The following is a 25,701-nucleotide window of genomic DNA, read 5'->3' on the forward strand; positions in this document are numbered from 1 at the left end:
AATTACCTCGACTAACCGGTGCCCCCGCACATTGACTCTGTACCAGTACCCCCTGTGTATAGCCTAGCTACTGTTATTTTACTGCTGCTCTTTAACTATGTTATTTTTAACTTAAAACTGATTTGTTAGTTAAGGGCTTGTAAGTAAGCATTTCACGGTAAGGTCTACATCTGTTGTATTCGGCACATGTGACAAATAAAATTTGATTTGACTGAGCACAAGTTAGGGGTTATGCCTCATCTGTACCTGTACCTGCTCCGGGAGTCCTGCCTGTGGGTGGTGCCCTGTCTCTGGGGGGGCCCGGAGCTGCTGTCCGACTCAGTCTCAGAGTCTGGGGAGAGAGCAAGGGTAATGCTCCAATTATGTGGCCCTTTCTACCTCCTTTGAATGTACTTATAATGTTATGTCAAGGTGTTCCTGTTGTGGAAGTTGAGGCAAGGGGTGTAGTGTTACTGACCTGGAGGTGGGGCTTTGACAGGAGAGGAGACCCGTCGGGGGGGATCCTGACGAATGGAGATGGGGGAGGCGCTCAGTGTCCCAGGGTGGGGCAGGTCAGGGAGCACTCTGTATCTGGAGTGGTCCTCTGTGACTCTGGAACTCTCTCCTCTTCTAGGGGGTGGTGAGGCACTGCGGTCCGAGTCCGACTCTGACACCACTGCACAGAGAGAGAAACAGGGGAGAGAGAGAACATGTTATTATCATCATGATCCACTCATCGAGAATGTGTCATTTGATGAGATTTCCCTATAGCCTATGTTGTGCGTTTACCTTTACGAGTTCGCAAGGCGGAGGAGGGACGGGAAGGACGTGGGGCGGCCCAGTCGAGGACGCCAGGTGAGGCTTTGGGGTTGGGGAGCATGGACACCCCTGAAAGAGTTCTACAGCAAGAAAGAAAAACACCTCAATGAAACACAGATCTCAAAAAATCGAAACAGTGTCTGGTTTGAGGTTCAACCCACCTGTATTTGTCGGCTATATCTGGGCTGTCCTTCCTGACAAGAGGGGGTGAGGCACTGCGGTCAGACTCGGACTCTGAGGGGGCTGGAGAAAAACAACACACAGTTCAGGTCAAGCTCGACAGGGTACAGATTACACACGAGTGGGATGGGCCAATGTTAATGAAGGAGTTGAGACCCTCGTCTCTGGACTGACCTCGGCGAGAGGGGTAGGCTTTAGCAGCAGGCCGGGACAGTGTCGAACGCACCGGGGACTGGTCACGAGACTTAGCTAATAGAGGAGGTTGCTCAGCTCTTCTGCAACAGAACAGAGAGAGAAAGCCTCATCATACGTACAGTTGAAGTCAGAGGTTTACATACACCTTAGCCAAATACATTTAAACTCAGTTTTTCACAATTCCTGACATTTAATCCTAGTAAAAATTCAGATCACCACTTTATTTTAAGAATGTGAAATGTCAGAATAATAGTAGAGCGAATGATTTATTTCAGCTTTTATTTCTTTCATCACATTCCCAGTGGATCAGAAGTTTACATACACTCAATTAGTATTTGGTCGCATTGCCTTGAAATTGTTAAACTTGAGTCAAACGTTTTGGGTAGCCTTCCACAAGCTTCACACAATAAGTTGGGTGAATTTTGGCCCATTCCTCCTGACAGAGCTGGTGTAACTGAGTCAGGTTTGTAGGCCTCCTTGCTCACACGCTTTTTCAGTTCTACCCACACATTTTGATTGAGGTCAGGACTTTGTGATGGCCACTCCAAATACCTTGACTTTGTTGTGCTTAAGCCATTTTGCCACAACTTTGGAAGTATGCTTGGGGTTTGTCCATTTGGAAGACCCATTTGCGACCAAGATTTAACTTCCTGACTGAATTCTTGAGATGTTGCTTCAATATATCCACAATTTTCCTGCCTCATGATGCCATCTATTTGTGAAGTGCACCAGTCCCTCCTGTAGCAAAGCACCCCCACAACATGATGTTGCCACCCCCGTGCTTCACGGTTGGGATGGTGTTCTTCGGCTTGCAAGCGTTGCCCCTTTTCCTCCAAACATAACAATGGTCATTATGGCCAAACAGTTCTATTTTTGTTTCATCAGACCAGAGAACATTTCTCCAAAAAGTATGATCTTTGTCCCCATGCAGTTGTAAACCGTAGTCTGGCTTTTTTTAATGGCGGTTTTGGAGCAGTGGCTTCTTCCTTGCTGAGTGGCCTTTCATGTTATGTCAATATAGGACTTGTTTTACTGTGGATATAGATACTTTTGGCCCTGTTCCCTCCAGCATCTTCACAAGGTCCTTTGCTGTTGTTCTGGGATTGATTTGCACTTTTCGCACCAAAGTACGTTAATCTCTAGGAGACAGAACGTATCTCCTTCCTGAGCGGTATGACAGCTGCATGGTCCCGTGGTGTTTATACTTGCGTACTATTGTTTGTACAGATGAACATGGTACCCTCAGGCATTTGGAAATTGCTCCCAAGGATGAACCAGACTTGTGGAGGTCTACACATTTTTTTCTGAGGTCTTGGATGATTTATTTGGATTTTCCAATGATGTCAAGCAAAGAGGCACTGAGTTTGAAGGTAGGCCTTGAAATACATCCACAGATACACCTACAATTGACTCAAATTATGTCAATTAGCCCATCAGAAGCTTCTAAAGCCATGACATAATTTTCTGGAATTTTCCAAGCTGTTTAAAAGCACAGTCAACTTAGTGTATGTAAACTTCTGACCCACTGGAATTGTGATACAGTGAGTTATAAGTGAAATAATCTGTCTGTAAACAATTGATGGAAAAATGACTTGTGTCATGCACAAAGTAGATTGCCAAAACGATATAGTTTGTTAACAAGAAATTTGTGGAGTGGTTGAGAAACTAGTTTTAATGACTCCAACATAAGTGTATGTAAACTTCCGACTTCAACTGTAGTTAAAAAGGAGACTTGTCACTTAAGGAAATGTTAGATCAAGTGCAGACATCTCAATAAGAAGATACTAGAAGTAGATCAGAATAGGTGAAATAAACATGTTTCAGGTGAGGTTACCTGCGTGTGCGTCGTTCTCTAGTGGCGGAGCGTGACACTCTGTTTCTAGGAGTGGGGATGTCTGTATCCAGGTCTGAAATGTCTGAGGAGATCAGAGGAAAGCCATTAAAACACTGAGGAATCACATACTGGAGCAGCTGAACCAACGTTTACTTTGCTTTTCAGGAGCTGCTTCTGACTCTACATTCATATCTCTAATCTACTACTTTCCTCCTTTTCTCCTTCCCCCTCTTGCCACCCTCCTCCTTCCAATCCTGAGATGCTGATGCTACATTCTCTCACTCATACACTACTGTCACTATTGTCTTTCCCCTTTTCCCTCGCTCCCTCACCCTCCAGTTCAGAGCTGCTGTGGCCACGGCGGTCCTCCTCGCTGTTGGGGGCGCTGTCATCCACCTCGGGGATGCTGACCAGGAACTTGCGGTCGTCTCTCAAGACCATCATGGTCAGCTTCCCCCGGGACTTCTCCACCAGGTGCTTGGTCTCAAGCAGGGACAGGTTCTCTGTTGTCATGCCATTGATCTGGACAGGAAGTAGAAAAACTTAAAAGTTCACAGAATGCGGAAATCGTCCTTTTGCTTCATACAATGACATTGACGAAAACAGACATAATTAAAACACCAGGAACATCTGTCATCAAAAGCATTCTGGTTTATGGTCCCAGTATAGAATCATATCTATGTACAAAGCAAAGATGCTATGTTTTGTGATGAAATATCATATAGACCTTGAGAATGAGGTCTCCCTCCTGCAGAGTGCCCTCCTTGGCAGCCAGACCCGTCTCAGTCATGTGTTTGATGAAGATTTGGCTTCCCAACTTCAGTCCATACTCTGGAACAGGAAGAGAAACGCAACATGAAATCGTTGTAACGGAGGCCTTGAATTCACTTATCTATACAATCACGTCCGATCTGTGATTACGATTTGAAACCTTTTGCTACGGCGTGGCCTAATGAACACAACCCAGATGTTATTCATCCTTACCATCTGTGAGTTTCTTCTTCAGCAGGGTGGTTTTGATTGGCTTGTCTAGGAAGTCCTGGTGTGGCAGCCGTTTGTACCCCGACATAAGTGGCAGGGCGTGAGCGGTCTCGTTGCGATCGGAGGTAGTGCTACGGGCGCTGTAGTGGTCAGGGTTGCGGGCCTGGTCGGAGCCATCAGAGTAGCGTCGGATCCTCCGTGGGGGGTCCTGATCCAGCAGGTTGGAGTGGGAGGCGGCACGCGACGGTCTGGTGCTGGCTGGGAGCTGGACCTTACGAGGACGCTTCACTGTCTGAGAGAGAGAGACCTGTATTACCTTTATTTTGTCTGGTAAGTGTACTGAAATTATGTTCTCACAGAAATAAGCTGGGGTTGCTCACAAATCACACGAAGATGGAAGAACCAACCATGCTTAACACTACAGTACATAAGGCTACTCACTATGTTGGCTGTTTTGCCACATGACTTAAGGTTCTGGATGGTGAAGGTAGAGTAGACATTCTCCATGGACACTCCATTGACCATGACGATCTGATCTCTGACGCTGTTGGAGAGGAACGAGAGGTATAAACAAGGTAAGGATCAAAGACATGCAATTTTACATTTGGATGTGTTTGGTTGTGTGTGTGAGTTTACTGTATATACCCTCAAGTAAAACCCTTAGAGGCATGTGCCTGTATGCCTGAAGGGTATAGCTGTAGGGTGTAGGCGACTTACAACAGCCGTCCCATAGCGGGTCCGTTCCGCACCACATCTGAAACCATCACAGCTGTGTCCCCTGAGTCTGGGTTCGGCTTGTCTCTGCCCCCTGATATCGCAAAGCCAAACCCCATCTTGGAATCCTGCCATAGCAAGAGTAGGAGGGTGATAAGCGAGAAAGAGGAAGAGAGAGAAAAAATGAAAGAGAAAGAGCAGGTGAGAGAGATGGAGAAAGCAGGGAGAGCGAGTGACGGAAAAAGAAAAAGAGAGGGTGATAAAGAACAAGGGACATAGGAAAGAGGTAGGGAGAGCACATTCCATCAGCACTGAAGTGTGTCACCTGACCTGTACCAAGAGTTACAGGGAGCAGTAGGGCGTGCCTTTGTTACTCAAACTTTCTGCAGTTAGCCACAGAGTTGGATCGTTTTGAAGTCCATTCCAATTGAAGTGGTTCAGTATTTCAATCGGTACACCTTGAGTATGTCAAAGTACTGTCTGTAACTACATGCTGTTGTGTTTTAGGTCCACATCAAAGTATATCATCAAATGCTGACTGACAAAACAACAAAAGAGACACTTACTTTGCTTAGTGTTATAGTATGCTGCTCCCATATCATTAATTCTTCCATCTCTGGTTTCTGAAAAACAACATCAAACCTATTACAACATGTAAAACCAATCGCAAAGCACAGACATTCTCCATTTACCATCAACAAACCATAACATGAATAAACTCCAGCAACTTAATCACAACAGAAGCAGCAGTTTCATGTCCTTACATTGACAGTTGCCAAGCCCCACTGTGTTGTTTGTGAGACTGAGGAGAGGAGTCAAAATGAGCCGACTGCAGCGTGCTCTCACCTGTCTCATTCCATTCCTCTGACAGGTACGGGGGAGGGGCCACAAAGGGAGAGAAGGAGCTGGCCGCCCTTGCTGTGACATACGACACCCGGGCATTGTTCAATGGGGTGCAACGTTATAGAACGCTGCAGGTAGAAACTCAATGTATAGAGCTGACTAGACGTGTTCTCCATGGCTCTCTAGTCATATGGAATAGAGAATTATGTGTGTGCTACACAATTAATTTCTATCTGCAATGTTTTTCGTGCCTCATCCAATTGAACATGCATCCGGATACAAACAGAGGACATTCACGAACCAACGACAGTGCCACACTAACATACTGAAAACATTCCACATCTCATTTCAAAACTAAACAACATTGCAGGTCATATCTCTGATATTATAAACTGGGTGGTTCGAGCCCTGAATGCTGATTGGCTGACAGCCATGGTATATCAGACCGTATACCATGGGTATGACAAAACATGTATTTCTACTGCTCTAATTATGTTGGTAACCAGTTTATAATAGCAATAAGGCACATCGGGGGGTTTGTGGTATTTGGCCAATATACCCCGGCTAAGGGCTTTATCCAGGCACTCTGCGGTGCGTTGTGCATAAGAACAACCCTTAGCCGTGGTATGTTGGGCATATACCACACTCCCTCGGGTCTTATTGCTTAAGTATCCTACTCCTACTACAGTACAAATTGCCTAAACTGGTCCAGCAAGATGGACTACCCTGAAGGACAAGAGAAGTATTGCAGAGATGTGTGAAACCTTGCCCCACACACTTTATTCAAATGCATGTATTGGGACAAAGAAAGTTGTAATGTACACTACAGCAGAATACACATTTACAGCATCGGAAATGAAATGTAACCAGAAGACGACTTTTACAAATCAGAAATTCTGGTGTATGCTTGACCATCTGTCTGACTCAATAATATACATACTAGAAATATATTGTGCATGTTCCTACTACTCTACATAGGTTCAATTACACAAACAGCCATTGTTGCATTGAGATGAGTGTTAGTTGTCTGTGGGCAATTCCCGGTAACGGAATTATGCTGAGACTTATTTTTCACTTTAAAACAAAAATCCTTGATTTCAAAGTCTAACAAACCATACAACTCTATGCACAATGACTATCTACACAGTAAATCTATTACAAAATAATTTACTGGAAATATTGTGCAGATGCAAAGTTTGGTAAAATAATTATGTTAAAATCTCGCTCAGTTTTATTCTGTTACCAAACTTTGTATCTGCATAGTTCTTCCTGTAAATGGGCTTTTGTAAAATTGTCTGTGGAAATTGTTAAAAGTAGTCCTTGTGCATAGAGTTCAGCAGTTCGCTAAACTTTTAAAATCAATAGTTTTTGTTAGGTGTACATTTTAATGTGAAAAATCTGAGTCTCAGCATAATTCCGTTACCATGGAATTGCCCTTTTGTTAACTGTCCTACAGGGTCATGACAAACATACAGGTCAGAGAACGGTCAACAAGGTGAGACAGACATGGTCAGATAGTCACTGAGGAGGACAAGCAGGACAAGCATCCTCAATAAATCACTAGTATTTTACTAATGGTGGAGTAGCAGGTGGAATACCTGCTATAGATGGTATGTTTATGGTCAAAAAGACTTGGGCTAAGGGTTAATCTTTAACCTAGTATAATTTCTTACAACAGTCTAATTAACATTAGACTGAAGGACTAGATATCAGCAGTCTCACAGCTCTTCAACTGTTTGATCATCCCATGATAAGCAAGGACTCCATCTTAGAAGCTCCTGGTCAAGAGACAACGTCAATGAAATGACGGTGGTTTATCTCTAAAAATGACACTAGAGCAACACAGTTTTAATCATGGTCAAGTCTATTATTGTAATAGAATTAAATGAATAAAGAGGATATAGTTGACATGCATCCTCCGGTGGACACCTTTCATCTGCTTTGAGAGGTCGAAGGGGCCAACTGCCAGTATGCAAATATCATTGACGCTATCATTCTACAGTCTAATCAGGGTCACTATTCCTGAAAACAATGTCTGTCTCCATGACTACAACATTAACAAAGAAGGGTAGTGAACAAGCATTCATGAGTGTATTTTTCTTGGGATTCTGACAAATCGACAATCTTGGCTTTGGTTGGTGAAACTCACTTGTGCGCAAAAGAATACAAATAGGTTACATGATGCAGCCATTATCAAGAAATCTACACAGAATTGCCCAACGTTCTGCATAATCCCACTTGACAATTACTACGGTATATGTATACTTTAACAGCCAAAAAGGTCACCAGCACAGGCAAACACTTTGTGTAACAGAATTGGCAAGGGCAGCCCCAGTTAATGCCACCCTATAGCCAGTGTGCTGGCCTTGGCCCCAACATGAGGAATAAACCAAGCCTTTCCCTGACCAAGTATATTCATCCCCCACCTGGCTATTCCAGGGGAGATGCTCTATGTTAGAAATAACCTTTACCTACTGACCCTCCGCGGTGCAGATAGAAACCGGATGCCTCCGGTTTTCAGGGGAAAAGGAAAGAGAGCCTGTGATGTCACTTCTGCTTTTGGACGTCACAAGGCAACACTCCACCTGAACTCCTCCTTCACATTTACTTAATTGGTTGAGCAGTGCAGAAGAGAACCTCCACCCAAATATTTTTTTGTCTCGTCAGGACCAGGAAGAGGCGTTTAATTTACACCTGCTACGTTAGGTTCTTACCTACTAGGCTGCATGATATTAAGGGAGGCTAGCCAGCCATAACAAGGCTAACTCTTTCAGACATAGGAAGTAGATAAGCTTGGAGAGTGAAAGTAAAAAGACAACACAGTAAAGCCTACATGACAAGATCAAAAAGGCCACACTTTCTTAAAAAGGAAGCAACAAAATCTTCAGGTACTTTCCTGACTTTCATAAAAGCTGTTTGTCCTTTTTACTCACCACTTCTTCTCTGAACCTCACTTCCATTCCCCACTGGGAGTTGAGCCTAGCAACACACACACACCTGTGGCTTCCTCACATTACCTCTACTCAAAAACACCCGTTTTTTTTTATTCCAACATAATCCATGTTGGAGGCCAAGAAATTAAAGACCCTGTGCTTCAAATCAAATAAATGTGGATTATCAATAGCTAAGGGTCCTGAGCACTATAGCTTTGTGAGGTAAAAAACACCTAGCAGAAACAAATCCCACCTGGATCAATGAGAGGCTCCTCCCCTTCCAGCACTTTCTATTGCCCCTTTGTTGCCAGGGATTTAAGGCGGAACCAATTTTGCCAGTGTGAAACCCTATATAGTGCCACGTGGAAAAGATGAAACACCTTAATTAAAAAGGTTCAGTTGGTAAATATTACAGTATGTGAGTCACTGTAGTCCAGTCATCAGATAAACAGTTGTATGTGAAATTTAAACAAGACTTAACATACTCATTTAGACACATTATCATATTACTAAGGGGACGTTACAGCCAGGAAACTCACATTGTTTGATCATAACAGTACATAAGCCTCCCTAACCTAATGGTTAGCTTAAATGGTGGTGACATGGATGGTAGACAAGACTGGTAAAACCAACCCAAAATGGATAAACTGATTCAATTTTTACACCACACTATAAAATTAGATTTAGCAATTTCACAGAGGACTTGATTTTCCAGATACAAGATAACCCCCGGCGAGAGAGAGACCACTTACCGGTGGTGTCACCGAATAACTGACCAGTTTCAGCGCCTGTTTCAGATTCATGACAAATCAGTAACGTCCTGTTTGGTTTCAACAACAACCGGCTGACAGAATATGACCGAGTCACCTCTGCTCTGTCCAGCTGACACACTGAAGCTGTACTAAGCACATGGTTGTCTGTCCCTGCGAGCTTTACACCTTATCTAAGCAAGCCACCGTCTCTGATACCCCCCAGTCCCCCATACTGTCCAGGTGACACAGAAGAGACAGAGGTACTCTCCAAATGACACCTAGCCTCTACAGTTTGCAAAAGCTATTTCATAATCATATATCCGATGTTGCTGGTATAGGCCTATGCACTGAGAGGAAGAAGGATATTCCCATTCTGGCGTGAGCTCAGTCAGGTACTACTTTCCCATGGAAGCCCAGGTTATGGGACTGGATTAGTCATGCCTGGCACTATGGTTACCAGAGGGTATGAGTACACTGGGCTATTAATAATTAAAAGAGTGTTTACTTCACCAAAGGCCCTAACAAAGGTCTCTTTATATAGACCACTGTCACTGTGCTTTGTGATGAGGAAGTACAAGAGTTTAGATTGTATCTCTACATAATACATATTTATGCATGTTATTTATTTCTACCCATCTCCCCTATTTGGTTGGGGAGGGAGGGGTTAAATAGAGACTTGTCATTTGCAGGCCTTCAGAGGTAATTTGCAGGACCAAGTGGGCATTCTCTATTGTGAGACTTTGGTAGTAATAAGGAAGTAGGATCAGAACAGCTGCATAGCCTCACTGTTTTTTCTCACTTACTTTACCTACTGGCCTTTGGACAGTCACAACACAGACCCTTACTGAATAATGAATAGACCTGAGGAAAATAGAGGTAGAGTTTAAAAAAAACACAAGTAGTATTCCTAGAGGCTTGCAAAAAAAGCAAACACCTCTTAAGAATAGGCGCTCTTACAGCAGGTAAACAATCACTCACACAGTCACTCACTCACACAGTCAGTAGGCCCCAGCTAGGTTAGCACGCAGGGGCAAATACGTGTCATGTTCCTAGCAGAGCAAATATTGCACTTCTCAAGTTTACATCAACCTAGCAAACTACTGTTGCTCTACTACTGGGAAGCTTGCCTTCAGTGCAAGTGAGAGTTGCTGAGCTGTTTCTAATGTTTTACTACATTAGGTCTAGTTCTACCATAACGTATAGTCGGAAATCTTCACAGTACACTGCCCAAGCATGCGAAGAATCTTCAGATATTTTGGAATGGAAAGGAAAACACTGATTGAGACCCATTTATGAAGACTCATTGTCATTTCTGTTTACATTGCTCCTAAAACGACCTCGGATGAGCTGTTTGGTCAAGAGTTCAACACAACACAAAATTAACAAAATCCCTAGCATAAGTGAAAAACAGAAGTAAAAAGAGGATGCTATGTAGTCAGTGGCGATTTTAGCATGTAAATCTTGGTGGGTCAATAAAACAAAAAATGTGGGATGCATGCCAGCAAAGCCACTACACAACACTAAACAGTACATTAATTGTACTATAACGGTGACAAACGGTGCCCACAAACTGTTAGGGCCTACATAAAGCTAACCCAACATCTGACCACTGCTACACCTGGCTATCAGCGGAGCCTTGTCTGGCAGCGAAACAGTTCTTTCAGCCTCATTTACTGCCTTTAAAAAAAACATAGCTGGCCGACTTGCTAAAACAAATGTGGTTTCTAATGACAATTGAGATGTACAAATTATGGCATAAGGGGACGATAAGCAGATAAGAGGCAATTCGTAATTTTGATGAAGACATTAATGAGCGAGCCCTGTACACCAAGTCAGAACCTTAGGCTGAATAAAGGGGGCATAAGCAGACAATGACAGCTCTTACAAAATTCAATGATTACATTTCTCTAAAACAGGTTATAGGCTACATGGGGTAAAGGGGGGTAAATAGACCAAATTATTAGGCTGAGGCACATGGGCTACTAACAGCTTATCACACAATATAAACTTAGTAATACTTTCTTGGCTACAGTATACATATCTCCCTGGCATATTACATTATTAACGCAGCAGCACACAAGACATTTTTGGACTCACCTTGTTGTGCTGTGCTCACTTGAACAGGAAGGTGGCACGGCGGTCCTTCGTGGGCAAATTTTGTCATTAAAGACTGGCATTCTCTGGATTATTGGTGCTTTCAAGACAACTGGGAACTCAAAATGTTTTAATTTAAAAAAAATCAAGATGATGTCATTGATCTTCAGGTCGTAGCTCTAGAAAGAGGCCGGATTTACAATTCTGAGTTGGCTGACCGTTCAAAATGTATTTCCCAGTCGCTGCTTGTTTTTACCGGAATCCCCACTTGAACTCACTGAAGTCAAGTTTTCGCAGTTCCGAGTTAACAGTTATTTTGAACGCGGCACAAATCATGCTTCATAAACTTGGAAAATAGTTCCTTAATCCTAGATTTGGGACAACACAGCCACTGTCACTGATTCATTGTTGAATTTGCAATTTTGAATTTGTGGTGTAATGTTTATGTCCAATGAGCACCGATGTTATCTATAATTTCTCTTCATTATTTCTCTTCATATGACAAGGATTAAAAAGTATTTGCCAGTAGATTGTCGACTTGATTCACAAGGATGACTGCTAGTTAAGATTTTGAAAGTATGATGTTGACATGATCAGTCCAATAAAAGTTACTGTATGTGATTTATCGTCATTTTATTTGTGGCCAATGACAATGAGCCTTCTTGGATGGGCACTTGTAATGTAACTCTATGGCAGCACCCAAGGGGCTAGAATTTACGTATTTTCTGCTTGCTTGCCACACCACCACAGAAAGCACTGAGCTAGGCTAAAACACCTGCATTTTGGAGCTGCCTTACTCAACAAAAAAAGAGACCATGTTTGTATGTGGCTTTACTAACTTACATATATACATACACATAGTTGAAGTCGGAAGTTTACATACACCTTAGCCAAATACATTAAAACTCAGTTTTCACAATTCCTGACATTTAATCCTAGTAAAAATTCCCTGTTTTAGGTCAGTTAGGATCAACACTTTATTTTAAGAATGTGAAATGTCAGAATAATAGTAGAGAGAATAATATTTCAGCTTTTATTTCTTCCATCACATTCCCAGTGGGTCAGAAGTTTAAAATGGTTTAACTTGGGTCAAACGTTTTGGGTAGCCTTCTACAAGCTTCCCACAATAGGTTGGGTGAATTTTGGCCCAATCCTCTTTACAGAGCTGGTGTAACTGAGTCAGGTTTGTAGGCCTCCTTGCTCACACACTTTTTCAGTTCTACCCACATATTTTCTATAGGATTGAGGTCAGGGCTTTGTGATGGCCACTCCAATACCTTGACTTTGTTGTCCTAAAGCCATTTTGCCACAACTTTGGAAGTATGCTTGGGGTCATTGTCAATTTGGAAGACCCATTTGCGACCAAGCTTTAACTTCCTGACTGCTGTCTTGAGATGTTGCTTCAATATATCCACATACTTTTCCTTCCTCGTGATGCCATCTCTTTTGTGAAGTGCACTAGTCCCTCCTGCAGCAAAGCACAGCCAGCAGACGAAGGCTAATAAAGACTCAGTGTGTGTGTGTGTTTGTTTGTTTGCATGTGAGAGAGAATGAGAAAGTGTGTGTGCGTGCGTGCGTGAATGAGAGGGTGTATGAAATGCATTTGTGAGCTTGCTCATGTTTGTGAGAGAGAATTGTAATGAGTTGAATTAGAACAAGCATTTAGGTTTAGGGTTGTAGTTCTAGAAATACATATCTAGATGATCATGTCAACATGATGCTGCCACCCCGTGCTTCACGGTTGGGATGGTGTTCTTCGGCTTGCAAGCTTCCCCCTTTTTCCTCCAAACATAACGATGGTCATTATGGCCAAACAGTTCTATTTTTGTTTCATCAGACCAGAGGACATTTCTACAAAAAGTGCAATCTTTGTCCCCATGTGCAGTTGCAAACCGTAGTCTGGGTTCTTTATGGCGGTTTTGGAGCAGTGGATTCTTCCATGCTGAGCGGCCTTTCAGGTTATGTCGATATAGGACTCATTTTACTGTGGATATACAGTGGGGAGAACAAGTATTTGATACACTGCCAATTTTGCAGGTTTTCCTACTTACAAAGCATGTAGAGGTCTGTAATTTTTATCATAGGTACACTTCAACTGTGAGAGGCGGAATCTTAAACAAAAATCCAGAAAATCACATTGTATGATTTTTAAGTAATTAATTAGCATTTTATTGCATGACATAAGTATTTGATACATCCGAAAAGCAGAACTTAATATTTGGTACAGAAGCCTTTGTTTGCAATTACAGAGATCATACGTTTCCTGTAGTTCTTGACCAGGTTTGCACACACTGCAGCAGGGATTTTGGCCCACTCCTCCATACAGATCTTCTCCAGATCCTTCAGGTTTCGGGGCTGTCGCTGGGCAATACGGACTTTCAGCTCCCTCCAAAGATTTTCTATTGGGTTCAGGTCTGGAGACTGGCTAGGCCACTCCAGGACCTTGAGATGCTTCTTACGGAGCCACTCCTTAGTTGCCCTGGCTGTGTGTTTCGGGTTGTTGTCATGCTGGAAGACCCAGCCACGACCCATCTTCAATGCTTTTACTGAGGGAAGGAGGTTGTTGGCCAAGATCTCGCGATACATGGCCCCATCCATCCTCCCCTCAATACGGTGCAGTCGTCCTGTCCCCTTTGCAGAAAAGCATCCCCAAAGAATGATGTTTCCAGGTCCAGGCTTCACGGTTGGGATGGTGTTCTTGGGGTTGTACTCATCCTTCTTCTTCCTCCAAACACGGCGAGTGGAGTTTAGACCAAAAAGCTCTATTTTTGTCTCATCAGACCACATGACCTTCTCCCATTCCTCCTCTGGATCATCCAGATGGTCATTGGCAAACTTCAGACGGGCCTGGACATGCGCTGGCTTGAGCAGGGGGACCTTGCGTGCGCTGCAGGATTTTAATCCATGCCGGCGTAGTGTGTTACTAATGGTTTTCTTTGAGACTGTGGTCCCAGCTCTCTTCAGGTCATTGACCAGGTCCTGCCGTGTAGTTCTGGGCTGATCCCTCACCTTCCTCATGATCATTGATGCCCCACGAGGTGAGATCTTGCATGGAGCCCCAGACCGAGGGTGATTGACCGTCATCTTGAACTTCTTCCATTTTCTAATAATTGCGCCAACAGTTGTTGCCTTCTCACCAAGCTGCTTGCCTATTGTCCTGTAGCCCATCCCAGCCTTGTGCAGGTCTACAATTTTATCCCTGATGTCCTTACACAGCTCTCTGGTCTTGGCCATTGTGGAGAGGTTGGAGTCTGTTTGATTGAGTGTGTGGACAGGTGTCTTTTTTACAGGTAACGAGTTCAAACAGGTGCAGTTAATACAGGTAATGAGTGGAGAACAGGAGGGCTTCTTAAAGAAAAACTAACAGGTCTGTGAGAGCCGGAATTCTTACTGGTTGGTAGGTGATCAAATACTTATGTCATGCAATAAAATGCAAATTAATTACTTAAAAATCATACAATGTGATTTTCTGGATTTTTGTTTTAGATTCCGTCTCTCACAGTTGAAGTGTACCTATGATAAAAATTACAGACCACTACATGTTTTGTAAGTAGGAAAACCTGCAAAATTGGCAGTGTATCAAATACTTGTTCTCCCCACTGTAGATACTTTTGTACCTGTTTCCACCAGCTTCTTCACAAGGTCCTTTGCTGTTGTTCTAGGATTGATTTGCACTTTTTGCACCGAAGTACATCCACAGACACCCCTCCAATTGACTCAAATTATGTCAATTAGCCTATCAGAAGCATCTATAGGCATGACGTAATTTTGGGGAATTTTCAAGCTGTTTAAAGGCACAGTCAATTCAGTGTATGTAAACTTCTGACCCACTGGAATTGTGATACAGTGAATCATAAGTGAAATAATCTGTCTGTAAACAATTGTTGTCATGCAGAAAGTCGATGTTCTAACCGACTTGCCAAAACTATAGTTTGTTAACAAGACATTTTGAGTGGTTGAAAAACAAGTTTTAATGACTCCAATCTAAGTGCACGTAAACTTCCGACTTCAACTGTGTGTGTGTGTGTGTGTGTGTGTGTGTGTATATATATATATATTTTACATTGTTTGCAAACTGACATGTGACACGTATTAATGCCAAAATAACATGCAAAACAGGCAAGCCCAAAAATTTAAAATGGTGGTTTGCAGAGCCAGAAGCCACATTGTGATTACAGTGGGCCTACAGTCTCAGTTGAACTACTCAGAAGAGCGATTACGTAGGCTACCACTGACAATTACATTGTTTGCAGAATATATACACTACATGACCAAAAGTATGTGGACACCCGCTCGTCAAACATCTCATTCCAAAATCATGGGCATTAATATGGAGTTGGTCCCCTCATTGCTGCTATAACAGCCTCCACTCTTCTGGGAAGGCTTTCCACTAGATGTTTGAACATTGCTGCGGGAAGTTGCTTCCATTCAGCCACAAGAGCATTAGTGAGGTTGGGCACGGATGTTGGGCGATTAGGCCTGGCTCGCAGTCGGCGTTCCAATTCATCCCAAAGGTGTTCGATGGGGTTGAGTTCAGGGCTCTGTGCAGACCAGTCAAGTTCTTCCACACAGAGCTAAACAAACTATTTCTGTATGGACCTTGCTTAGTGCACGGGTGCATTGTTATGCTGAAATAGGAAAGGGCCTTCCCCAATCTGCTGCCCCAAAGTTGGAAGCACCCGTGCATTGTCAAGAATGTCATTGTATGCTGTAGCCTTAAGATTTCCCTTCACTGGAACTAAGTGGCCTGTGTGAGGCTGCTCGGCCCTGGAAACCCATTTCATAAAACTCCCGACGAACAGTTAGTGCGGACAGTGCTGACGTTGCTTCCAGAGGCAGTTTGGAACATGGTAGTGAGTGTTGCAACCGAGGACAGACATTTTTTACGAGCTACACATTTCAGCAGTCCCGTTCTATGAGTTTGTGTGGCCTACCACTTCGCAGCTAAGCCGCTGTTTGTCCTAGACGTTGCCACTTCACAATAACAACACTTACAGCTGACCGGGGCAGCTCCAGCATAGTAGAAATTTGACAAACTGACTTGTTGGAAAGGTGGCATCCTATGATGGTGCTACGTTGAAAGTCACAGAGCTCTTTCTATAAGGCCATTCTATTGCCAATGTTTGTCTATTGAGATTGCATGGCTGTGTGCTCGATTCTATAAACCGGTCAGCCACGGGTGTGGCTGAAATAGCCGAATCCACTAATTCGAAGGGGTGTCCACATACTTTTGTATATATAGTGTACATTGTACAACCATTCACAACACACTTTACAACTACAATAGGCCTATAATCTTATAATCTTGATTAATTACCATGGGCATTCAACCTTAGATGAACTGCTTTAAAGAACGGAGGATTACTGACCACTTACATTGTTTACATACGCTGGTCATTTAATCTAACATTTATTGTTAACTCAATAATATGCTCATTGCTGTTAATGTGTGTGCATCCTGTGACATTAGCTTCAGTTACACCATGACTGGATAGTTTGAATGAGACAATTCCCGAGAAAGTCAATTGGCCAAAAAGCAACCTTGGATTTAGGTGAAACTACTAGATTAGAGAATAGATTTATGAAGTCAGCTTTGAACGAATCAACAGATAAGAGAAGACACAGCCATTTGGGAATGCAGTGTCGAAACTGTTGTGAAAGTCCTCGGCAGGCAGAAACCTGCATGTGTGGCAGAACCAGTAGGGTAGGGTAAGGAGGCGGGCGAGGGGAGTGGGACATTCAGCTGACAGCCTGGCCTCCCTCTCTCAAACACAGACCAGCTACCTCTCAACCCCAAAGTAAAGACAGGACCCCCTATACCTTTATCATTACAGAGGCTGACCCACTAGAGTTATCAACCAAACAGATTTACACCCTTTTAGACTGTACACCATTCACTAGTTGAATGAGGCCTTCTAGCTAGCTATTTTCTTAAGCAAGCGTTATGAGAGTTATTGTATTGATTACTTTGACAGCCAGAGTCAGCAAATAATCAAATAATTGTAGAGCAGTTAGATACAATGTCATTGTCATCCCTAATCGCCCTACATCTGTTTATACAACTTACTCAGTGGGACCTTCTAATAATTGCTTAACGAAACATAGAATACTATTGTGCTGACATTTCCCTAGCAAAAACTCCCAACAGTACAATGTTCAGGAGACAGTTCAGTAATGGATTGTGGACTAAAATGTTATCATGCTGCTATGAGTGTCATATGTGGTGGTGGAAAAAGTACCCAATTGTCATATTTGAGTAAAAGTAAAGATACCTTAAAATGACTCAAGTAAAAGTCACCTTGTAAAAATACCACTAGAGTAAAAGTCTTTGGTTTCATATATACTTAACTATCAAAGGTAAATGTAATTGCAAAAATATACTTAATAATAAAAAGTAAAAGTATAAATCATTTCACATTCCAAACGCACAATTTTCTTATTTTAATTTATGGATAGCCAGGGGCATACTCCAAGACTCAGACATCATTTACAAAGTATTTGCGTTTAGTGAGTCCGTCAGATCAGGGGCTTTAGGCATGGCCAGGGATATTCTCTTGATAAGTGTGTGAATTTGACTATTTTCCTGTCCTGCAAAGCATTCGAAATGTATCGAGTACTTTAGGGTGTCAGGGGAAATGTACATTGTTTTCTTTAGGAATGTAGTGGAGTAAAAGTTGTCAAAAATATAAATAGTAAAGTATAGATACCCCCAAAAACTAATTAAGTATGTAGTACTTTAAGTATTTTTACACCACTGGTCATGACATGTTGACAGAACTCAAATGAAAATGTTAATGGTTGTTGAGATAGAAAAAGTGTTCGAAATGTGTTTTCGTTGCCTACCTGTAAAACGTCACAGCAACTCCAGTAAAGTCGTCCAACTCAAAATAATAGTTCGCGGTTTAGACACTTGCCGCTGTCAACAGATTTATCATTAAATAAATGAAATCGTTGAAAAAGCTACCTGAAGAGCATAAAGGGGTTTATCCATTTGGCAGTACAGCGTGCAGGTGAGTTTCTTGACGTCATCACGCACGTTGTGTGACTTCCAGGAAGTAGGGCACTGCCCGTCTTTTTTTCGGGAAACACTTTTCACGAAACATCAAGTTTTGAATGTCGTATGTACAAAAGTACAGTGAAATGCCTATCTTGCAAGCTCTAACGCCAACAATGCAGTGATTAACAACAATGTAATACTAAAAATAACAAGGTAGAACAAAAACACACAAGATATAAAAATAGGAACAACATGATAAAGTAAGTATAGTAAGCATACTAAATACAGGGTCAGTTCCAGGACCGTATTTACAATGGGCAGGGATACTGGATCGAGAGGTAGATATTTATAGGGTAAGGTGACTAGGCATCAGGATATATGATAAACAGAGTAGCAGCAGCATATATGATGATTGTATGTGAGTGGGTTTGAGTGGAGTCAGTATAAATGTAAGTGTGTATTATGTGTGTGTGAGCAAATTATGGATACGTGTTTATATGTGTGTTGGAGTATCAGTGTGAGTACTTTGTAGGGCCCTGTGAGTGTGCATAGAGAGTGCAAAAATAATAATAAAATACAAAGGTCAACATAACCATTTTGTTAGCTAATTAGCAGTCTTCTGGTATGGGATAGAAGCTGTTCATAATCCTGCTGGTGTCAGACTTGATGCACCGGTACCGCTTGCCATGCGGAAGCAGTGCAAACAGTCTATGGCTTGGGTGGTTGGAGACTTGCTTTCACACAGCCTGATATAGACGTCCTGGATGGCAGGTAGCTCGGCACCAGTGATGTACTGGGCTGTCCAGACAACCCTCTGTAGCGCCATGCGATCGAGGGCGGTGCTATTGTCATAAGCAGTGATACAGCCAGTAAATATGCTCTCAGGTGTACAGCTGTAGAACTTTTTGAGGGCACATGCCAAACCTTTTCAACCTCCCGAACTTCTTCACGACTGTGTGAGTGGGTGCGGACCATTTCAAGTCCTTAGTGATTTGGACACCGAGGAACTTGAAGCACTCGACCCGTTCCACTGCAGCCCTGTCGATGTGGATGGGGGCGTGCTTTCAGCATAACTACCATTTCTTGCCTTCTCAAATGTCAACCAAAACTTAACATACTTTGTCTATTGGGCTTCCCCGAAGTGTAAGGCGTCAGTGCTTGACCGTACAACTGGAGAAGATTGTTGGCTTCCACCGAGGTAACCCTAGGAAGACAACGATAAAAATATCAGTGTTAGGGAAACTTAAAACTAGCTTCAAGTTATTTTGTGTGCAAATGCATATAGTTATTATCTGAGATTTTTTTATATTCATTTTAACAGATGGTGACCCCAGCTAGGAGCAAAAGAGCAGCGAGGTTTTCCAGGTCTCACCTTCCTTTCGCGCTTCTTCCAAACCAAGTAATTTCCCCGGATGTTGTAGCACTTGGTCCCCTTCTTGATTCTGCTCCGGTAGTTCTCCTTCTGTTTCTCCTGCGCCTTGTCAATGTTCAGTCTCACCTTGATTGATAACAGGAATAAATGCAATTATATTTCATATTACAAATACATTTCTTACATATGCCTTGGAGGGCCAGAAAATAAAATAACAGCAGACAATAATATTTACCTGGTCAAAAACCTCCACATCCTTCTCAGCACGTGCCTGAAGGTGGTCCTCGAAGGCGTTCTGATCTGGTTCGACAACTTCCACCACATCAGGTGGAGTTTCAGTGATCTGAAAGTACGTTATACAAAAATAGCAATAGACAACAACACTAAGTCAATCATTTTTGAAAGACTACAGTATATGCAATAATTGTATATATAATTGCATTGTTTACCTGAGCCAACAGCTGCAGCCCCCAGTCCGTAGTCAGTGGAGGCCTGGATGCTGCTGTTGTGTGCAAAGAGAATTACCTTCAGGTTGTTCACCCACCCTTCCTTGTACCAATCAAGGGACGTGCCCATGGCAGTCTTGAGGGTCTGGTTGGTCCATTCACCAAACCTGGAGGGGGTAGGAAAGCGATATCTATTGACAATGTAAGATAGTGAAATATGTCTGATTATGTACCATAGAAAAACAAAAACAAATTGTAAAAAATAAATAAAAGAAACCATTGGTGACAGAATATAACCTACTGTATAACATCTGTACCTTGTTCCAGCGTTCCTAACCTTGGTCACTCAAGATGACCTCAGAAGAACCGTGGGTGTTGAAGATGTCCATCATTGCCTTAGAGGTGGCCTTGCCAGTCTCGCCCTTGATGGGTATCATACAAAACCAAAATCAATTTTTGTTTCCATCCACCCTTTTTAATGAGTTACAGAAGGGAATTTAGATTTAAGCACGTACTCTTCCTTTACTGACCTTAATGGATATTGCCTCTAACCAATTGGTAAAGTGATTGGTCGCCGGCAGACACCAGCTGTTGCCATTCCTGGATTCAGTGAAGGGTCCGATAAGGTCCACCCCTAACATTTAGAGTGTTAGAGAGAAGATTACGTTATTCTTACCCATATCTGTGTCATACAGTATGCAGATTTTCATATTTGTAAGCATGCTGACACACACACACACATTCTATAATATTTAACTCTGGTGGTCAAATAAAGCAAACATTAAAAAACAACTTATCAGGGCAAAATTTGAATTGGGACACTTACCGATCATGTGCCACGGTGAAACAACTTTGGGCTTCAACTCCGGCGCGACAGTCTTCGCCCTCTCAAACTTCTGGCAAGTAGACACAGGGTACTGACCTTTAAGCAAAAAGTGACAAATTGAAACATTGTGTGCTCTCTGAAATGACATTAATTGAAATCATAATCATTTCAGATATAAAAGAATGTGATTGATAAACAAAAGGTTATTTCCCTTGCCCAGCTGTCCACCTCCTTGACAATTCCCCATCAGAAGAAGCGTAGGTTGATTTTGGCAATCATGCGCTTCACTCCGAAATTGCCAGCATGCATCTCGGTCAGCACGGCTCCTTCTCCTCCTTAGTAAAAATCACTCTCCTTCCTCTGTAGGTACATATGATTGCCGAACAAGTCGGAAGAGAAGAGTTGTTGAAATACTCAAGTCGAAGTACATTTACACTGATGTCTTTCTCTGTTTCTCTCTGTCTTCCACTCTCTTCCCCATCCGTTCTTTCTCACTTTCTTCCCCCCCACCCTCTCTCTGTGTCTGTCTAGCAAAGACACCTAGTTAAGTGCATTTGGAATTACCATAATTGCTTACACCTATCCATTTGATTGATCAGGTTTAACTTATAGATAGATACCTCAATATGACAGACATAACTATATCAGTGGAGGCTGCTGAGGGGAGGACGGCTCATAATAATGGCTGGAATGGAGTCAATGGAATGGTATTCCATTTACTCTATTCCAGACATTATTATGAGCCATCCTCCCCTCAGCAGCCTCCACTGAACTATATGTATAGCTAGCAACATGTAGATAACCAACTAGCTAGATGGAAAATGGTTTTTGAAAAATGGTTGTACAAAGCGAAATCTGTTCAGGTATGTAATAGAAGTTAACTGCTTAACACATTTCTCTGAATGTTGCGCCTCTTGAAGTGGTGCCTTCATAGTACTTCGCCTAGTTGGAAAGATAAAATAAAATCTCCTCAAGGAATGCCATTGAAGTGCAATCTACATACAATAACAGTTACAGTAGCTAGCTAGCTAAAGTTAGTTTTATTTAGCTGTCTGGTTAGCTAAATAAGTACAGTAGCTTGCAACGTCAATCTAAAAATAGCTTAAATTATTTCTTCCTGTTTACCAATATAAAGACAAATATATGGTAAAGAAAGAGTCTCTTTCCAAAAACACAGTCCTTGAAGAGCAATTCTGAGGTATAATTTTGCGCGGACTGAGTGAGCGTTTATTAGGTGAAATAGAACTGCCCGTGTCCTACTTTTCCAAATTCTTGCAACAGCCCTAGCAACAGAAACTCATCGAAATCCATTGTGATGGGGGGGGGGGGGGGTTGGAGACACTTTTTTAGCAGGGGGGCATGATTTGGCCTTTTCAACCTCCTGAGGGGGAAGAGGCGCTGTTGCGACTTCTTTACGACTGTAAAGAGATGTTGCAGTCATGCGTGGCCACGCAGTCGTGGGTGAACAGGGAGTACAGAAGGGGACTAAGCACACACCCCTGTGGGGCCCCGTGTTGAGGGTTAGCAGGGCGAAGGTGATGTTTATACTGAAGTTACTTTTTCGTACCAGGTTAGGATAATTAACATAGCAGATTAGGACACTGAGGTTAAGGTTAGGGAAAATAAGTTTGTATCAAAGTGCTCTGAAAAGAGTGTGTCACCCTTTTTTCATCCTGTCCTGCCCTTTCATCCTGTCCTGCCCACTAGCTACCAACCAAAAAGTCATAACCCTGCCTTTTTCTACAATTTATCTTCTTAAAATCTGATTTTAAACCTATCCCTAACCACACTGCTGACCTTATGCCTAACCCTAACCTGAAATTATTTTTACAATATAGCCAATTTTTACTTTGTGGCTGTTCTATCTAGTTGAAACCCTGCCCTGTGTGTACATATTTGGATACCCTTTAGCCTGGTTCACATTGGCAGTTTGAAGTGACCCAATCCAATTTTTTTATATACAGTTGATGTCGGAAGTTTACATACACTTAGGTTGGAGTCATTAAAACTCGTTTTTCAACCACTCCACAAATGTCTTGTTAACAAACTATAGTTTTGGCAAGTCGGTTAGGACATCTACTTTGTGCATGACACAAGTCATTTTTCCAACAATTGTTTACAGACAGATTATTTCACTTATAATTCACTGTATCACAATTCCAGTGGGTCAGAAGTTTACATACACTGAATTGACTGTGCCTTTAAACAGCTTGAAAATTCCCCAAAATTACGTCATGGCTTTAGATGCTTCTGATAGGCTAATTGACATAATTTGAGTCAATTGGAGGTGTATCTGTGGATGTATTTCAAGGCCTACCTTCAAACTCAGTGGCTCTTTTTATTTTTAAATTTTCTCCCATTTTCTCCCCAATTTTCGTGGTATCCAATCGCTAGTAATTACTATCTTGTCTCATCGCTACAACTCCCGTACGGGCTCGGGAGAGACGAAGGTCGAAAGCCATGCGTCCTCCGAAGCACAACCCAACCAAGCCGCACTGCTTCTTTAACACAGCGCGCCTCCAACCCGGAAGCCAGCCGCACCAATGTGTCGGAGGAAACACCGTGTACCTGGCCCCCTTGGTTAGCGCGCACTGCGCCCGGCCCGCCACAGGAGTCGCTGGAGCGCGACGAGGATATCCCTACCGGCCAAACCCTCCCTAACCCGGACGACGCTATGCCAATTGTGCGTCGCCCCACGGACCTCCCGGTCGCGGCCGGCTGCGACAGAGCCTGGGCGCGAACCCAGAGACTCTGGTGGCGCAGCTAGCACTGCGATGCAGTGCCCTAGACCACTGCGCCACCCGGGAGGCCCAAACTCAGTGGCTCTTTGCTTGATATCATGGAAAAATCAAAAGAAATCAGCCAAGACCTCAGGACAAAAGAATTGTAGACCTCCACAAGTCTGGTTCATCATTGGAAGCAATTTCGAAACACCTGAAGGTACCACGTTAATCTGAACAAACAATAGTACGCAAGTATAAACACCATGGGTGTAACGCTCGTCTTCGGGTGAAAGAGAGGAGGACCAAGGCGCAGCGTGGTAAGTGTTCATGATGATGAATTTTAATGCTAATCCAACAAACAGAACACTACAAAATACAAAACAACAAACGAAGTGAACAAACGAACGAAACAGTACCATGTGGCGAACAAACACTGACACGGCAACAAACACTCACAACTCAAAAGTGAAACCCAGGCTACCTAAGTATGATTCTCAATCAGGGACAACGATTGACAGCTGCCACTGATTGAGAATCATACCAGGCCGAACTCAAAACCCCAACATAGAAAAACACACATAGACTACACACTCAGCTCACGTCCTGACCAACACTAAAACAAAGAAAACACAAAAGAACTATGGTCAGAACGTGACAATGGGACCACGCAGCCATCATACCGCTCAGGAAGGAGATGTGTTCTGTCTCCTAGAGATTAACGTATTTTGGTGCGAAAAGTGCAAATCAATCCCAGAACAGCAGCAAAGAACCTTGTGAAGATGCTGGAGGAAACAGGTACAAAAGTATCTATATCCACAGTAAAACGAGTCCTATATCGACATAACCTGAAAGGCCGCTCAGCAAGGATGAAGCCACTGCTCCAAAACCGCCATAAAAAAAAAGTTTTGCAACTGCATATGGGGACAAAGATCGTACTTTTTGGAGAAATGTCCTCTGGTCTGATGAAACAAAAATAGAACTGTTTGGCCATAAGGACCATCGTTATCTTTGGAGGAAAAAGGGGGAGGCTTGCAAGCCGAAGAACACCATCCCAACCGTGAAGCACGGGGTGGCAGCATCATGTTGTGGGGGTGCTTTGCTGCAGGAGGGACTGGTGCACTTCACAAAATAGATGGTATTACGAGGCAGGAAAAGTATGTTAGATATATTGAAGCAACATCTCAAGACAGCAGTCAGGAAGTTAAAGCTTGGTCGCAAATGGGTCTTCCAAATTGACAATGACCCCAAGCATACTTCCAAAGTTGTGGTGGCAAAATGGCTTAAGGACAACAAAGTCAAGGGATTGGAGTGGCCATCACAAAGCCCTGACCTCAATCTTATAGAAAATTTGTGGGCAGAACTGAAAAAGCGTGTGCAAGCAAGGAGGCCTACAAACCTGACTCAGTTACACCAGCTCTGTCAGGAGGAATGGGCCAAAATTCACCCAACTTATTGTGGGAAGCTTGTGGAAGGCTACCCGAAACGTTTGACCCAAGTTAAACAATTTAAAGGCAATGCTACCAAATACTAATTGAATGTATGTAAACGTCTGACCCACTGGGAATGTGATGAAAGAAAAAAAGCTGAAATAAATTACTCTCTCTACTATTATTCTGACATTTCACATTCTTAAAATAAAGTGGTGATCCTAACTGACCTAAGACAGGGAATTTTTACTAGGTTTAAATGTCAGAAATTGTGAAAAACTGAGTTGAAATGTATTTGGCTAAGGTGTATGCAAACTTCCGACTTCAACTGTATATCCGTTTAGAATCTGATATTTTTCCTGCAGTTTGAACAGCCAAAAAGCACATGCAACATTTCAAACTACCTGTGTAGGAGGTTTGAAGTTAGATACAAATCTGATTTATTTGCCCTCGAGTAGTTATTAGAATGTTATATGGCATATCTTGTTGCTTGCTAGCGACTCTGTTGACAGTTTGACAAGAACATGTGGTTGCTAACTTAACTAGCTAGCTTGTTAATTGTTTACAAATAAGTTATTGAATGTGC

At 42.7% G+C, this 25,701-nt stretch overlaps 1 protein-coding gene and 2 long non-coding RNA genes across 8 annotated transcripts in view; all 3 read right to left on the reverse strand.

Annotated features, from left to right (window-relative positions):
* The window catches only part of LOC139540943 (tight junction protein ZO-3-like), a 30,727-nt gene extending 12,421 nt beyond the window's left edge, over positions 1-18,306 (reverse strand). Inside the window, exons 1-14 of one of the 6 annotated variants that reach the window (XM_071345028.1) lie at positions 9,231-9,412; positions 8,732-8,826; positions 5,269-5,325; positions 4,706-4,830; positions 4,430-4,532; positions 3,992-4,280; positions 3,735-3,838; positions 3,340-3,529; positions 3,008-3,089; positions 1,153-1,253; positions 960-1,041; positions 769-878; positions 458-655; positions 247-331 (exon numbers count right to left, since the gene is read on the reverse strand). In XM_071345028.1, the coding sequence (XP_071201129.1) occupies positions 247-331; positions 458-655; positions 769-878; positions 960-1,041; positions 1,153-1,253; positions 3,008-3,089; positions 3,340-3,529; positions 3,735-3,838; positions 3,992-4,280; positions 4,430-4,532; positions 4,706-4,830; positions 5,269-5,316 (1,517 nt within the window). In that variant the 5' untranslated portion in view covers positions 5,317-5,325; positions 8,732-8,826; positions 9,231-9,412. Of the gene's footprint in view, positions 1-246; positions 332-457; positions 656-768; positions 879-959; positions 1,042-1,152; positions 1,254-3,007; positions 3,090-3,339; positions 3,530-3,734; positions 3,839-3,991; positions 4,281-4,429; positions 4,533-4,705; positions 4,831-5,268; positions 5,326-5,466; positions 5,728-8,731; positions 8,827-9,230; positions 9,413-18,167 lie in introns of those variants that run through there. The other 5 variants (XM_071345023.1, XM_071345022.1, XM_071345025.1 and 2 more) reach the window with 5 other exon arrangements.
* Positions 18,307-18,652: 346 nt separating this feature from the next.
* Positions 18,653-20,066, reverse strand: LOC139540944 (uncharacterized). The gene is made up of 3 exons (XR_011668289.1): positions 19,929-20,066; positions 19,694-19,819; positions 18,653-19,525 (listed from the first exon to the last, which is right to left on the reverse strand). It is a non-coding gene; the product is annotated as an uncharacterized lncRNA (long non-coding RNA).
* Positions 20,067-20,183: 117 nt separating this feature from the next.
* LOC139540945 (uncharacterized) lies at positions 20,184-21,429 on the reverse strand. The gene is made up of 4 exons (XR_011668290.1): positions 20,966-21,429; positions 20,670-20,773; positions 20,441-20,561; positions 20,184-20,306 (listed from the first exon to the last, which is right to left on the reverse strand). It is a non-coding gene; the product is annotated as an uncharacterized lncRNA (long non-coding RNA).
* Between the last annotated feature and the right edge of the window lie 4,272 nt (positions 21,430-25,701).

Source organism: Salvelinus alpinus, chromosome 16 (assembly GCF_045679555.1).
Source record: "Salvelinus alpinus chromosome 16, SLU_Salpinus.1, whole genome shotgun sequence".
NCBI lineage: Eukaryota > Metazoa > Chordata > Actinopteri > Salmoniformes > Salmonidae > Salvelinus > Salvelinus alpinus.